Source organism: Telmatherina bonti (genome assembly GCF_933228915.1).
Source record: "Telmatherina bonti genome assembly, chromosome: 11".
Classification (NCBI taxonomy): domain Eukaryota; kingdom Metazoa; phylum Chordata; class Actinopteri; order Atheriniformes; family Telmatherinidae; genus Telmatherina; species Telmatherina bonti.
The window spans coordinates 26,063,224-26,079,142 of NC_136629.1; the positions used below are offsets into that span (position 1 = coordinate 26,063,224).

Sequence of the window (15,919 nt, forward strand, 5' to 3'; positions counted from 1 at the left end):
AGTTTGAATAAAATTTAAATGAATTCAAGAGTTGGTCATTTGTGCAAACATATTGTATTCATTCGACTCGTAATTTTTGACACTAATAGAATCATCTTTCTTCATCTTGCCTGATGTATTTGCTCATCAGTTGTTATTGATAATTTATTAATGCAGACATGCTACCAGTCAACACCTGAAACTGAAACAACTAGAGAGAATTGAGCTCTCAATTATGATTTAATCATTTGAGTCTTTTATTTCCAATAACCAAATTCGCTTGTGGTGGAAAAAAAAACGAACTTGCATGTTTAGTAAATGGTGAAGAAAACTCAATAAGGGAAACAAAACAATTAGAATTTATGTCTATCTGAAAAATGCTCTATATCTGAGTGACACAAATATGTGAATCTCTAGGTTTAAAAAATAAAAAACTTCAAAGGTAAAGTCCTGTGGTTTAAATGCATTGAATGAAAACTAGGTGGATGTAATCTTTGAAAACCTATTCTATCTATTCTGTAATGAAAAGTAGGTTTGGAGAAAGGAATATATACATATATATATATATGTATATATATATATATATATATATATATATATATACATATATATATATGTATATAAATATATATATATATATATATATATATATATATATATATATATATATATATATATATATATATATATATATATATATATATATATATATATATATATATATATATGTGTGTGTGTGTGTGTGTGTGTGTGTGTGTGTGTGTGTGTGTGTGTATTTATGTATATATATGTAATGCAGCTTCACACAATTTCATTCAATTGAAGTAGTGTCCTGTACCTTTAAGACGTTGTTCAGGGTGGACCCGGTGGCACGTCTGACGCTCAGGAAGTGGATTAAACCACCAGATTCCCGCAGATTCGATAGCGATTCTCCCTTTAGTTCAACATTAGTTTACATATTTCTGGGCGATATTTGAGACGATAATGCTGAATGGTTGCGCTCATGAAATTCACCAGAGATATATGCAGACTGTTGGGACTCGGAAGCGGTAAGAAATGTTCCTCTTTTCAAAACTTTCTGAACTCACCATAAGTTTGATCCTGAAAGTTATAAGCAGACGTGTGTGTCAGTTAAACCTTGGGATACAGCTAATGCGTGATTTATTTATGTGTGACGGTGTTAATCTTTTTTTAATGTATGTCTTTATCGAGGATCTGTTTGGGTTCACGGCCTAACAATGAAAGTTCCTTTCTTCCCAGTTCCACCCTTTCTCGCATTTCTTCCAAGTTTGTGTAGAAGGTGTCAACAAGTTCTAGTTAAAACGAAGTCACATTTTCCTTTTAGTATTACATTTATCAAGCAGATAATGGGCAGCCTAACAGAGCAAAGTCTAACGAGTAACAAAAGGCAAAAAGGTGTGTTTTTAAAATCGGCCAAATTGAATACAAATGCATTTTTCCGGTTTTGTTGGTATGACAACAATAGATGGCAACAGCTCCGCCGTACACGCAGTTGTTTCCTTTAAATGTAGGCTACCTGACTATAATCGCATGTAGGCTATCTCTTATTCTTTGTTTCGGTTTGTGTTAAATTTCATTTCATTGCAGGCTGCAACATGTTAATCTGCTTGCTGCTACAGTGACATCAGAGGCAGCTGAGCATCCTGAAAAACCTCTTTCAACATTGCTTAAAAAAAACAAACAAAAACCTGTTATTAACTATATGATAAAATAGTTTTTCTAGTTTCATTCGTACTTTAAATGTCAGATTTTCACTCATGTGAGTGGGTAAACTCCCATCAGCGAGTGGATTTCATAATAGTCCTTGTTTGAGATGGAAAGCTAATATTACACAGATGTCTAAATTTTATAGACTCAGTTCCACCCAGAAACAGTTGTGCCTTGCAGCCACATACTTTGTTGTCAGAAATCGTGCCAGCATGTTATTGTACTGTTGTGCAATCACCTGTGTCTCTTGTGATTTTTAAAAAAAAATAACATAACAAGTGAGATATAACAATATTGATGAGGTTACATGCTTTGTGTTTCATATGAGAAGCTGTAAAGGGGGGGGGAGAAGTGAAGCTGATTTCCTGTTTAACACAACCAACCATGATGATAGACTGTTATTTTGCATTCCTGTGGAGAGAGCTCACCTTTCAGCTCAACCCTAACTTTGGAGATTTCCTTGGAGAGAAGAAACAGAGACTCTTTTGTTGCCTATGTCCACTAATTTGGTATCATTTATGTGCTAAGAGGACATTCTGTCAAAGTTAAGATATGAAAAAAAAAAGGCCGGATGAAGCCGATATACCTAGCACTGGGTTTTCTTGATTTTTGAGTCAGACATGAACAGTTGATAACTCGCTACCGTATGCGTGTTTCAGATGCATTACCCAAGTTAATGAGGATTACTCTACGACTAAAATCAAATGTTCAGATTTATTTTGTCTGCAAAGTGAAAGTTTGATTTTTTTTCATTATTATCTAGATTGGTGACCAGAGCCTTTAAATCTTGCAGAATTTAAATGGAGAGTGAGAAATTTTAGAGGCTGCTTGTTTTCTTCTTTCCAGGAGAAAGTTGGTATTTCTAGTTTACATTTATTAACTAAAATTGCGACAAGCTCAACCGTTTGTGCTTCAAGTGTTACTACATGAGTCACAGGCCAAGTATGGATTTGTCACTGTGTGGAAATCTTTGCTGAACAAGTGGAAATCTGATGCCACACAGATTCCTCCAAGGTTTATTCTTCCTTTTTCTTTTTCATTTTTTTTCTTTTTCTTGCTGCTAGTCTACTTCCACTGGGTCAAAGTCAATTGCACTGTTGTTTGATGTGATCCATGCACCAACACAACATGCACATGTTTTTCATATTCAGGGCAGTGGCTGTATTCTGTGCGATATTTAAAGTTTCTAAGAAATAGCAGTGCTTGAGGCAACTGTATGTAGTACACGATGGGTTAAAGGCTCTATTTCTACCTCAAGAACAAAAATAAAATTAGTTGATTTCAGATAAATCTGTGTCCACAAGCAGTCCTCTGTGCAGTTTTGTGTTCTGTTGAACATTTCCTTTTTGCTTCATAAAAGATACCATGATGTTATTCTGGCCCCACCCAATGTGTCTTTAAAGTTTTTGATTTGTTATCAAATGTCAAAGGGGTTAGATCCATATATAAAGGAGGAATATGTTCGATTGTACACTTGGACATAAGAATGTTTTGCCTACTTGTAGAATTTGAAATGTCAAGCTATACATTACTATGTTCGGGTTTTTCTCCTTTCACTTTTAAAGGAGATGTTTGCTGTTTATGTCACCATATTAGATGGAATCAAAGAAAGATAAAAATGGGCCAATATATCATGTGATTCCTCTTTTGTGGATGTGGAGTAGAAATCTCATTGCAGGAGAGTTAGTCAAATCATCGTTCAGAGCAAGAAAAGAACATCTGTTTGTTATTTATGGCTGAGGTTATTCTGCTTTTCCTGTTTTGAAATGAAGAAAATAACATATAGCTTACAAAAACATTCAAAATATTTATAATATTAGAAAATACAAAGGCATGTGATTCATTTCAAACACATAATGAGCTGTTTTCTTTGCCTGAAGGCCCTGCTGTTCAGCAGCAGGAGGAGCAGATGGACTGTGGTGCTGCAAACCCTGACCCCAGTCACAATGCCCATTTGTCGCAGGTAAACAAATGGTGTCATCCTGACAGGGCATTACCAAAATTGTATGGTTGATGTTATAATGTACAGTCTTTAAAATTTCTGTGTTTATTAAGGATTCATTAAATGAAGAAGAAGAAGAATTAAGTGAGGAAGAAAAGGTCAAACAGAAAGCTGAGCGACGGAGAGCCAAGAGGAAGGTGAGCAGTCAAAAGAAATGTTGTCCCTACACAAAGTGTTTCATATTCTTTATTCTGTTAAGCACATGACGGGTAACATGATTTTCTTCGTCCGCTTCAGCGCCGACGAAAACGGAAGAAGCAAGAGCAGATTAAGCAGAATGAGAGTGCTGAACAGGTAATTGAATTAGAAGAATGCAACCTTCATTTTCTGTTTCTGTGAAGAGCTGAATGTTTACACAGCCCATAATCTGCACTAGGATGATGACGAGGAAGATGGAGGTGGAGAATCGGAGCTGGATGAGAGTGAGTCAGAAGCAGACGTCATTGTTGAAGATGAGAAACAAAGAGCACAAAAAGAGGAGCAAAAGAAGGCGAAACCAGCAGCTTCACACAAGTACGATTCCACTCAGGTCATGGCTGCTGCAGTAATCAAAGGACACCAGAAGACAAAAGCCAGGACCACTGAGGAGGTATTGATTATAGATTGTCTGCTGCTACTTTATTACTTTTCTTACCCATCTTGGAATACAAATTGGCTTGTGGAATTTTTTGGTGATGAAAGCTTTCAGATTTAAATTAAACACAATCCAGCACCAATATTTTCGTCTTGTTGTGCCCCACAGGAGCCAGAGTGGGACGTAAGAAGTGCCTTCTTTGCTAATGCTGCTAGCCATATGAAACCCAAAGGATCAAGACGCAAGTCCAAAGAAAACAAGGAGAATGAGGCCAAGAGAGAGGTAAATGAATATCAATAGATATTCTAAGATCAGCTTGTACAGCAAAAGTTCTTGTCATTGTCATCCAGAAAGTGTGTTTGTCTTGCTGTTCCAAAATCTGATGAGTCGCAAAGTGGACTCTGGACCTGGCTGACTTTAATGTAAGGTCGTGTGTGTGTGCACATTGTAATGAATATAAAGTGATTCAAATAATGTATTACTTACAGACAAATGGAACTGACACAATGACTAAGAAAAGTACATCACTGACAGGTAAGGCATCATTTCTGCACGGTATGCTATGTTACCAAGATTTTATTAGCTTTTTGACAGAAATGGAAACTACGGCTGAGACAAAATTATTGATTCAACATTGTTTTATGCAAACATGTAGCGCTGAGTTCAGTTGAAGCTTTGGGCCAGTATCTCAACATGAAATAATTTACAAATATGCTTCATTTCCTGCAGAAAAAGGGATAAAGCTGGTGCAAGAGGGGCAGTATGCACAAGCAGTCAGCATGTTTACAGAAGCCATCAAATGTGATCCAAAGGATTACAGGTATGTTTCTGATTATGCCTTGTTAGATCCTGTTGTACTACATTTTAGACTGTTATATCGTAATCTTTTTTTTAACTGTTAAATGACATCCTGTAGGTTCTTTGGGAATCGTTCTTATTGCTACTATTGCTTGGAGCAGTATCCTTTGGCCCTGGAAGATGCTGAGCGCTCCATTCTGCTGGCTCCAGACTGGCCCAAAGGACACTTCCGCAGAGGCAGTGCTCTTATGGGCATGAAGGTGGGCATAAGTCACTGTGGTCATTATTAAAAGATCATAAAATGATAGGAAAAATATCTGCAGAGTGATGTTATTATTTAAGCCTGTGATACACTTTTTTTTGTGTGTGTGTTTCAGCGGTACAGTGAGGCAGAAAAGGCTATGGAGCATGTGCTGAAACTGGACAAAGACTGTGAGGAAGCTGTCACTGACCTCTTTAACTGCAAAGTGCTGCAGCTAATGGTAAATAATAATGCAAAGTAGCAACCTTTTTTTATCTTAGCATGGCAGATGATTGAAAATGACCAGAGATTCTTCTTAGCTATTGATTTTAGACACGTTTTGTCACATGATGACACATCCACCACATTTAGATGTACGTGACATGGAGTGGTGGCCAACGTAGCTCATTGCAGACCAGAACATGCATGGCAAACATTGTCTTGATTGTTGTACAATGCTTGATGTTTGCACTGTTTCTGGTTGTTCTAGTCATTCGAATTTCAATCATTCATGTTGTGAAACAGCTACTTCACTGGGTTAGAGTGCTTCTTTGTTAACTTTTGCTGTGTTGTGGGTAAGTTAAACCTCATTGGTTCATAAAAGATTGTGGTTGTCAAGCAAGAAGCTGACATGCGAGCTGAGCTAGTTTTGTCTTTATTCATAAGTGTCTAAATCATTTTTATGATGGAGACTGCAAAGGCTTTGTTTCAATATGTGCAAAGAAACAGTAAAACAGTTGTTTTGTTTACACAATATGCATATATAGATAGCAATAATAGTACAAAGCTACCAGAAGGCTTACTTGGATAATCAGAAACAGTGCACTATTAGTCATTAAAGGTCTTGATACCATCTGCTTTCACCCATTCACATGTAAATTATTTATAGACTAACAATCTTTTTTCACACTTTAAACCACTTTGGTGAGTCCTTGTTGTTTTTATTATGTGTGAAGCACTTTGCGCTGCTTCAGATATGAAAGGTGCTGCACAAACAAAATTTCATTTGATTGAGAAACTTGTCTTAAAATCCAGAAAGTTTTAGATATAAGAAACTAGACTAATGGGTTTGTCTGCCAAATCTTACATTTTTAATCAAATATTAGTAGTTTATAATATTAGGATTTATTTATTTATGTGGGATAAAGTATGAGGATTTATGCCATCAGGTAGATCATCCATTTTACAGTATTTTACTTGTGAACACTAAACTGAAGTATGTAATGCTGCAGATGTTTGACCTGGCTTTTTTTTTTTTTTTTTTCAGGATCTTGGTTTTGAAGAGATGCAAAGTGTCATACTGCTGGAAAAATTTTCAACTGTGCAGGCTGTTCTGGCATCTTGTTCTGACACAGCTAGAGGTTAGAAGTTAATATTTTATGAGCCCTTCCAACAACATTTTCTCTTTGTAATGCGTGGTAATGCCTTGTAACTAAATTTTTTTTATCATTTTTCTGGTAATAATACACTTCTTTCCTTTCCTTCAGCTGCAGGGCAAGATGCATCAATCGTGCAACCAGGGTAAGTGACCATTTGTTTTTCTTGTAAAGGATTGGGAAGTTACAGGGATTTTAGCAAACAAAATAAAAGCATAACTGTGGTTGTACTGCCGTTTCATGATGTCTTCTTTTTATTTCAGAAGCCCTTGCCCATCTCTTTGGGTAGGAAATGTGACAACTGAGTTAACAGAGAAACACTTGTGGGACCTTTTTAAAATGTAAGACCCCAGTCTGGTACAGTTTTGGTCACAAATGTAATCCAAGTTGTAATTAGTCCAAAAAAAAAGATTAATGTTCCTGTACAGGAACATGGAAATCTAATATTGAATCATGGTGGGTAATAACTTCTCTGTTGATTTGCTTTGCACTGCAGGTATGGTGAGATAGAGAGTATCCGTGTGCTGCATGAGCGATTCTGTGCCTTTGTCAACTTCAAGAATGCAAACATGGCTGCCCGTGCCATGGAGAAACTAAATGTAAGTTTCTTTCCATTGTCGTGGTTTTGGATGTTTTTGGAAAGAATACGTTAGATTTGCATGTATTTCTGCTCTACAGGGTTATTGTATTGAGAACACGCGCTTAGTGGTGCGCTATCCTGACCGTCGCACACAGAGGGTCTTCCCCTTTCCACTTAAGACCTTTCTTCCTGTCATGCAGCAGGCAGGAGCAGCTGCTGGGTAAGAGACTATACAGTCACACTTCTAATTTATATATTTATTTTTTTAGAGTGTCAAAATGTTTTAATACTTTAAATTTAACACTTGATGTAAAAACTGGTTTCCTATCTGGATATGATGTACTTTATTTTTCCTTAGTATATTGCTTAGAGCATCATCCTCTATATGTCATATTTTTGTCTTCTCAGTCCTCGAAGACGTGGTCCAGTAAACGGAGATGAGTGTTACTTCTGGAGAACCACTGGCTGCCATTTTGGAGACAAATGTCACTACAAACACATTCCTGATCAGAAAGGCAAGGACAGGAAACCATTTCAACCTTGAACCCAGTTTAAGCCCTGCTTCAGTGGTGCTTCACAGGAAACTGAAAAGCACCAAATGTGCCAGTGAAGCTGGTACTTACTGGATCGGGATCTCTAGGCTTAAAATATTTACTGTGGTAGAAAGGACTAGAATAGTAAAGGATCAGAGCCAGACGTTGGGCTCTCAGTGAGGAATAGTCGCACATGAGCCTCAAAGAGAGCAGGAATGGTGTTCTTTTTTTTTTTTTTTTTTTCTCCCCCAGCCTACAAGATTGGACTGGATCATATTGCTCCATCTTACAAGGGAGCAACAAACTTTCATATTTACAGGCTTCCATAGTACATGGTGAACTATTCCCTCTTTAAGAGACACTAAACATAACGTCAAAAACCAGCAGCATAAGGTGGAAGTGAAATTGACCTGGTCCACATCAGTAGTTTCTTTATGCCAGGGGACATTCCTTCTTCCTTAAAAAGAAAAATCGTCCAACTTTTGACATTTAAGAAGTACTTGTTCACAGCTGCTTTAATCTAATGTCAGTCTGCAGTTAATCCTGGAGCTCTATTCCACTTGTTCCTGTGCCAGTATCAGCACCAGACCAAAGATTTGTTAACAGGTATACTTGAGATTTCAGTACCTCCCCTATGCAGTTTTTTTTTAAAGTTTTTTTTTAAAGCCAATAAGCTACAGAGACCCAGAGTAGGTGCCTTTAAAACTGTTCTATGTACCCTTAAAATTATCGGTTTGTAATCGGACTGACGATTATAAAATTGTTAATAGTATATTCCACTTTATTTATCAATTGGCTTCCCTTTGCATGTGAGATAAGGTTGTGACAAGTTATGGAGAACTCATTAACCTCAATTATTTTAAGATACGGTTGAAGAAGTGGCAACATCTGATAAGATTATGCAGCCAAGTAAAATCAGTTTTTAATGTAAAACCTGTAGTGCTCCGTATTGTTTTGTCTTACAAGCAGTTTTGAGACTACAGGTTTTAGATTCTGTTTTTCTGGATCGCATAAAAGTAACAGACATTAAATGCTTTAGACAGGCTTTCTTTTATTCTACTTTGTGGATTATAAGACTGATATGTTAATCAGTTTGAATGAAAAGCTTCTAACGGGTTATTCAGCATACAGTTGCTTTCTAAATTTCAATGTTTTTTTGTCTATGCAAAAGAGAGGTTTAGGACCTGCTTACAGCTGCCATATCTGGCACGAATAGTCACATCAAAATATTGTTTGAAAAAGGATTTTTCTTTTTATAACTTTAGAAGCAGTGTTTATGACCTTAGGGCCTCCATTTCAGTATTTCAGTGAGCTAAATAGTTCTGTTTTATTCTTCACGAGTTTAGTGTCCAAACGGTGCATAACAAGCCCGATGGCGTGTGTTTGTATCATCTACTAAACAACATCTACATCTTAAGTCCACACTACGCTCACCAGTAAGCTATGCATTGCATAGTGAGAGTATTTATTTAGCTATTTATACAAGATTTTTAGCAACATTTTGCAAACTGATTTAACGTTTCATTCACTTTATGACTTTTAACTTTAAAAATGTATCTTTGAACACCCCCCATCTGTTTTTTTCCTGGCTTTACAAGGTAAATATGAAGAGCCATTTGGTGCAAACACTGTCACATGCTGCACTTTTGCTTATGTTGTGTTACTGTTTTGCCCGTGGCTAAAACTTGTGAAAAAGGAATGAAAACCTAAGCTTAAGACTGCACTTGTTCATTTAACATACTGGTTCATATCTTGTTTGACTGATGCTGTTAATGATACTTTTGCAGTGCATTAATTTATGTAGTCCTTTAGCATGTTTTTTTTTTTTTTTTTTTTTTTTTTTTTTTTTTTTTTAAGCATAGTCTATTTTAAATTTCAATGAATGAATAGTTCAAATTTGCTTTTAATGTATGTTGCAAATAGTCTTTTTTTCTGGCTCTTTACAATTTTTCAGCCTATTTCAGTAAAATATTTTTTAAATTATGTCCACATTTATAACGAACACTGCAATCTTGTTTAGTAATCCCCAAAATATGTTTCATTACTGCACCAGAAATAAGATTCTTTTATATTTAATAAACATATATTGACTACCAATGTCCAAGTGTCTTCATGAGTGGGAAGAAATTAAGAGATACAGCTTTTTAAGATTCATTTTATGGCAGTGAAATGTGTTTCTGCGATCCACAAGGTGGCAGAGTTGTATTTGAAAGGTTTGTACTTTAATTCTTTCCACTCAACTATATGCTTTATATACACTTTTAATTTCTAATCACCAGGAATCATTGTTTTACTAAGTACAGATGCTCAAAACCCTGACATGGTCAATTAATGCAGTTCAGGCCAATGTGTGTGGAGCTCAGCAACCCTCTTATCACAAATAGGAGACATTTGTGTGGCCAACATAAAAGGTGTGCTCAGGAATATACAACCACCTGACTAAAAGGAGAGTGAAGAAACTGTTGACAACTTGTGTGATAAACACACTGATTCCAGTGAACTGATTCCACTGGCAAATTCATGTGTAATCTTTGCACTGTGTTGCTCAATTAAAGGGGCCCATTGCACGTTAAAGTACTTCAATCAAGTTTACAGTTTGCTTACTAAAATACATAATTCAGCTTTAGAAACGGCTCTCAAAGTTTTTATTTAAGCTATTGATTATAATGTCATGATAAAGTGCATGTAGTGGCATGTTTGTAAAGTCAGAAAATGAAATTGCTGAAAGAAAATGAAAAATAGTTTATTTATACCAGAGGGAAATTCATTTTGTAGGAGGTTTTTTTTTTTTCTTTTTTCAAATTAAAAAGGATAACGGAGCAGTTTTCCCCAGTCTGTTTTCCTTGAGGATCTCCTCTTAATGCAAATACTAAATAGCCATGGACTCCCTGCCCCACTCCATACTGAAACCAAACCATGCTCAGTTTGATAGTTTCAAAAGTAAGATTCTTGGTGTATTTTGAGACCTCTCCTTAGAACAAGCCAAAGTTAAATTAACAGCATATATAGCCTTACTTTTATTTCTTAAAATAGGGTCAATGTATGGACATTAATCACAATGGCTATAAACATTCAAAGCCTCAGGGACCCCATGTGCTCTGTGGAGACCCCCTTGGGTGTCCAGGACCTATGGATGGGAACCACTGAATTAAAGATGATATTGCCTCGTTCCGAAGGGTGATGGCTGCTGGCAGGAATAATCTCTGGTACCTTTCTGGTCCAGTTTTAAATCCCTTCTTAAAACCGACGTCTTTTCATTGGCGTCTCACCCATTATGAGTTTGCTATTGGTGCTTGTATTGTTTCATTTTTATGGTTTTTAATGTTTTTACTGATTTCATTGCTTCATCTTTTACTATTTGTTTTAATATTTATTTTACGTTCAGCACTTTGTTCAGTGCATGCTGTTTTAAAATTTCTTTATAAAGTTGGCTTGGCTTTCTGTCTTGCATTGGACTTGGCAAAGTATCGCACTGAACACACTTGTTTCTTCACTGTGTTGTGTAGAAGATGTGAAATCATCAGTTCTCTTCTGTAGCTTGTGGAGCATTCTGTCCTGGACAACCAGCTAAAGCAGCTCCAGAATTATACCCAGCACAATATGAGCCTTCTTGATTAATTTGCCATTCTCTTGCCTTCTCTGACATTAATGCTGTTGCCTCAACAGATGGCCGCAAAGCTGATTGCATGGTCCATAACAGACTTACAAATTGTTGGAATGTTGGTAAAGTTGCAGAGAAGGAGATGTTGTTAAAGTCTCCAGAAATTAACAAAATAATACATTTGGATGCTGTGCTTGTAGCCTAGCAACAGTGGAGGTGATGACATCACAGGTTACATCTGCTCTGGTAACAGGAATGATACAGACTTCTACCACTATAACCTGGAATAAAAAAATTGAAATCATTTCAGTTTGGACCTGCACTTACTGAGCAGGGATAGGCTTTCAGTGTCTCTTTAGGTGTTCTGCCTTGGTCTGCAGATCAGACTTGGTTTGATCCAGTCTTAAGTGCTATAAGCTGTATTGTTTTCCCAGGGACCAACAGGGGGTGGTGCCAGTCCTGAAAACAACAGAAGAATGGAAAAAAAACAAAACAAAAAAAACAACTCATAAATGGAAACCCATGAGAAAGTCCCCTCACTTCCCCCTGGATTTAATAACTCAGTAAACATTTTCCTTATGAGTTTATGGTCTGAATTTTCTTCAATACAGAAAACATACATAAATGTGTGAGAAAACTATTGTCCAATTTGTCATTAATATGAAAGATATTGCCTGGAATACATTAGGATACAACCACAGACTGGAAAAGTTGACAGAATAAAATGGGTCCCATTTCTCCTATGGAGACGGAGTAAGAGAATAATTATTATCTGTGTTTACTCTCATTTTTCCTATATTGGAATTAATTGGTCTGTTGCTAGTTTATTTTAAGAATGACATTGGTGGAAAACTGACAAATGCTCCTCAAATGACTATACAATCACATAAATCTAGTCTTCATTAATAAAAACAAGCAATCAAATAAGTTCAAATTCCCAACATATAAAACCTTCATCTTTTTGGGATCTTTTCAGTATCTGTGCTTTATATCAGTTAGTTGCCAGATAAGTCCATAAATCTTACAAAAAAAGTTTTTAATGGGTGATGAAGTCTTTTACTAGGAATTACTTTGACTGCAGAGTGCAATGACTGAACCTTACATTACTGCTCCAATGTCATTAACAGTTGATGAAATGGTTTTCTGTAGTGAAACAACTTCAGAAAGCCTTTGCTAATAAAGTTGTAAGGGATTTGCTGGCTCTCCCACTGGAGTACAAAGTTGACAGTACTCTGTTAATTCTTGGTTGATCAGTCAGACTTCATGTACTTCTTAAGGATTAGTTCTGAAGGAAAACCTAATTTGGGGTCTTCTTTACAGTTATAATTAAAGCATTATTTTTCAATGTATATTTTACACAATGACTAAATCTTTAATAATTTGTCCTTTCTACTCAGTTAATGACTGACCTCTTTCAGATTTTCCTTTTCTAAAATACTGGTTTTCTTTATTTTTTACCATTCGCTGCTGACTTCTTTGCACCTCTGCCTCTCTGGAGTAATGTTAGCATAACACTGGAGGTACATAATATATCTTCTTGTGCATTGTTTTATAACAGCTGAATAATGCAATAACAAATGCAATTTCTTACATGTAAAGCAGTCTTACTGAACTTTGCTCAACTTTCACATTTTGACGTGAAAGGCTAATTCAGCATTGATCTTGCATCCTGTCTTCTCTCTGAGCTCTCTCCAGCCAGTAAAAGTCTCTCTAATGTTAACTGTTGCTCTGTCCCTTTCTTTGTTTCTTGACCTCACTACATATGATAATGTCCTTATAACATGTAAGAGTGAGGACCTGGTAATTTAACCAACACAGGAGTAGTTTGAAAGGAAACAGGTTTATTGAACAGGAGGATGGTGGTGAGTCAAAGGCTTGGGAGTATAGTGGCCTGATCTTGAAGAGAAGGAAAGCTGAAAGAAAGTGTAGAATCTAGGTCAAAAATAGACTATGGTCAAAACACAGGTATGAAATACAATAAAAAAAAGCAAAGCATGGGTCAATGTCCGGATTCTGGACACTGAACCATGCTGGGTCCTTATATCTGGACTCCAGATATAAGGAGAGGCAAGAGAAGTCTGTTGTGGGCAAAAAGAATGATTCAGGGATGTGTACTTAATAGGCACCTTTAGAAAACAGTGGAAAAAGTGATAAACTTCTAGACTTAAACTTGGCACAGTGGTTGTTAATAATCTGGCATCGAGAAAGAAGTTGTAAAGAGTTAAATTAGTGCTGTGAACAAGTTAAACAATGAAAAATGATGAAAGCCGAAGTGGGCTGAATAAGACTGATGAGCAAATATGGTAGAGGAACATGAACTATGACAGTCCTCTAGTTTTATTTGCTGAATCAGCCATGGTACATGGTACATGCAAATTACGTGTGTTGGTCTTGGGCTGCTGCAGGGCAACGATAGCTCCAGGAATGTGACTAATGAATACCAGCGTGCCATCAACCAGTCATAGACATAGAATTTTAATGTCAGAAACTTATGTATTGTTGCTTTAACATGAAACATGTGGAATTACAGACGGAGCCTGTGAAAATCAGGAGTGTGGTGCTAATTTCACGTCAAGCAAAACAGTCCATAAATGTTTGTGTAATCAGAGTTTACTGGACCTTCAGAAACCTTCTTATACCTCCAAAGCAGGTAGCTTAAATTCCTAGATTTCAACACCCACAATAAAATCTTGGTTTTATAAATTTGCATAATAAGGGCTTTTAAATGACTTAAGTCCCAAATTGAAAATTGGACCCCTCTGTTTTTTTTGAGCATCTTGGACAGAATGCCAAAATTCTATCAAGAATTTTTTTTTATTGAACTCATAATTATGTTTGGACTTCTGCAGAATATTTTAAAGCAAATGCAGCCTTGAAGCAAAATCTAATATGTTCAGCCTATATGTACCTTTAGTTCCCTGCACTTTCCTATGTGTTTCCTGCACGTGTTCCTATAGGCTGTGCAAAGCAGATGCATTATGAAAGCTTGGTGGGAAGGCTGTGGGGTTGAGCGTGAGGAGGTGTTGTCATTTGAAAAGGCGCTTGTTTATTGTTGGAGAGCATGTATTTATTTCATGCCTCCACAGATTGTGGGTATAAGGGCAGAGCCGACTCGGTTTGCGTAATTAAAGAGGTGGAGAGAGAAAACGCTCTGCCGCAGAGACCTGCTTTCAGACAGTCCTACATAACTCTCAGAGCCCTGAAACACACTCTCACTAGACCACACCCCCACTAAAATGTAAAAAAGGAATGACACACAGGCAGGGACACCTGTCTAGTCTTGTTTAGTTGGTGTGATATGAAATAATGTATAAATTGTAAAATGTCCCACACACTTCAGATACTTTTCATTTTAATCTTTACAAATTATTTCCTTTTACATTTTTATGCCTCTTTTCTATCCTGGCCTTGGAGATCCTTCTGATTTTGCCACGCTAATAGAGGGTCTGGTCTTCCTGTTCGGGTTTACTGCCTAGGGAGGGACCACCACCTTGCCACCCAGTCATACTGAAACACATAAACATCTCTATTACAGCTTCAAAGGACACACACACACACACACACACACACACACATATATATATATATATATATATATATATATATGTATATATGTGTGTGTGTGTGTGTGTGTGTGTGTGTGTGTGTGTATATATATATATATATATATATATATATATATATATTTATATCGTATATGTGCGTGCTGTGTGTGTGTTTAATTCCTTTTCGCTCTGTTTAAAATCCGCATGCAGCAAAGTGTTTTAATGGTCGTAGCTGAGGTTTAGATTTCTACTTTCCCTGTGTTGTCATTTTTCATATCTATGAATAACCCCTGCTTCCCCAGAAAGGTTTGCTTGAGGTTTATTTGTGCACTGAAATACAGTTTTATCAACACAACACTTTTGAGAACAAACATTTTCATGTAGCTAAATTTGTTCCAAATCTGTCTAAAAATGACTCAGCAAATAAACAAACAAGTTTCAAACATGTAAAGAGGCTTTGGTAGACATCTGGAAGAAACTGTAACTGGGCCAGGACCTTGTTGTACAGTCATATAAGGCTCCTTTTTTTCAACACTTCTCTATACTGATGAGTTACATCTTTATGCTTCCTACACCACGATGATAGGTTAGACTATAGTAACATATTCCTGGGCAGCGGTGGTAATGCATATTCTCATCAGTCACATTCACCATGGCTACGGTGAGGCTGGGTCTATTTTAAAGTTGGTGGTTTGTGGCCATCTCAACAAGGAAATATCTACCCTGTGGTATAGGGAGCTTCTTTAAGGCACTTGGAACGTGATGTTTGAAACTATTCTCGAACCAGAATCCTTCCTGTTGGTTACATTTACACACGTTCCCCCTGCAGTTGTGTAATGCTCCGAGGTTACAGTTGTGTAAAGCGTCTTTAGCCAATCAGGGGACAAAAGTGTAACGTGAGAGCAAAAAATAAAAAAATAAAAAAGAAACTGAAAGCACTACATGTGAAGAAAATTGATTGA

General features: G+C 36.6%; 1 protein-coding gene across 1 annotated transcript; it reads left to right on the forward strand.

Annotated features, from left to right (window-relative positions):
* The first annotated feature begins 888 nt into the window (after nucleotides 1–888).
* LOC306762209 (uncharacterized protein) lies at nucleotides 889–9,613 on the forward strand. The gene is made up of 16 exons (XM_079248634.1): nucleotides 889–1,028; nucleotides 3,588–3,670; nucleotides 3,763–3,846; nucleotides 3,947–4,003; nucleotides 4,086–4,298; nucleotides 4,452–4,565; nucleotides 4,772–4,817; nucleotides 5,013–5,103; nucleotides 5,200–5,341; nucleotides 5,459–5,563; nucleotides 6,590–6,683; nucleotides 6,810–6,843; nucleotides 6,962–7,039; nucleotides 7,195–7,297; nucleotides 7,377–7,498; nucleotides 7,687–9,613. Exons 1-16 carry the CDS (start codon nucleotides 971–973, stop codon nucleotides 7,820–7,822), a joined length of 1,560 nt encoding a protein of 519 aa, XP_079104760.1. The 5' UTR covers nucleotides 889–970; the 3' UTR covers nucleotides 7,823–9,613.
* The last annotated feature ends 6,306 nt before the right edge of the window (nucleotides 9,614–15,919 follow it).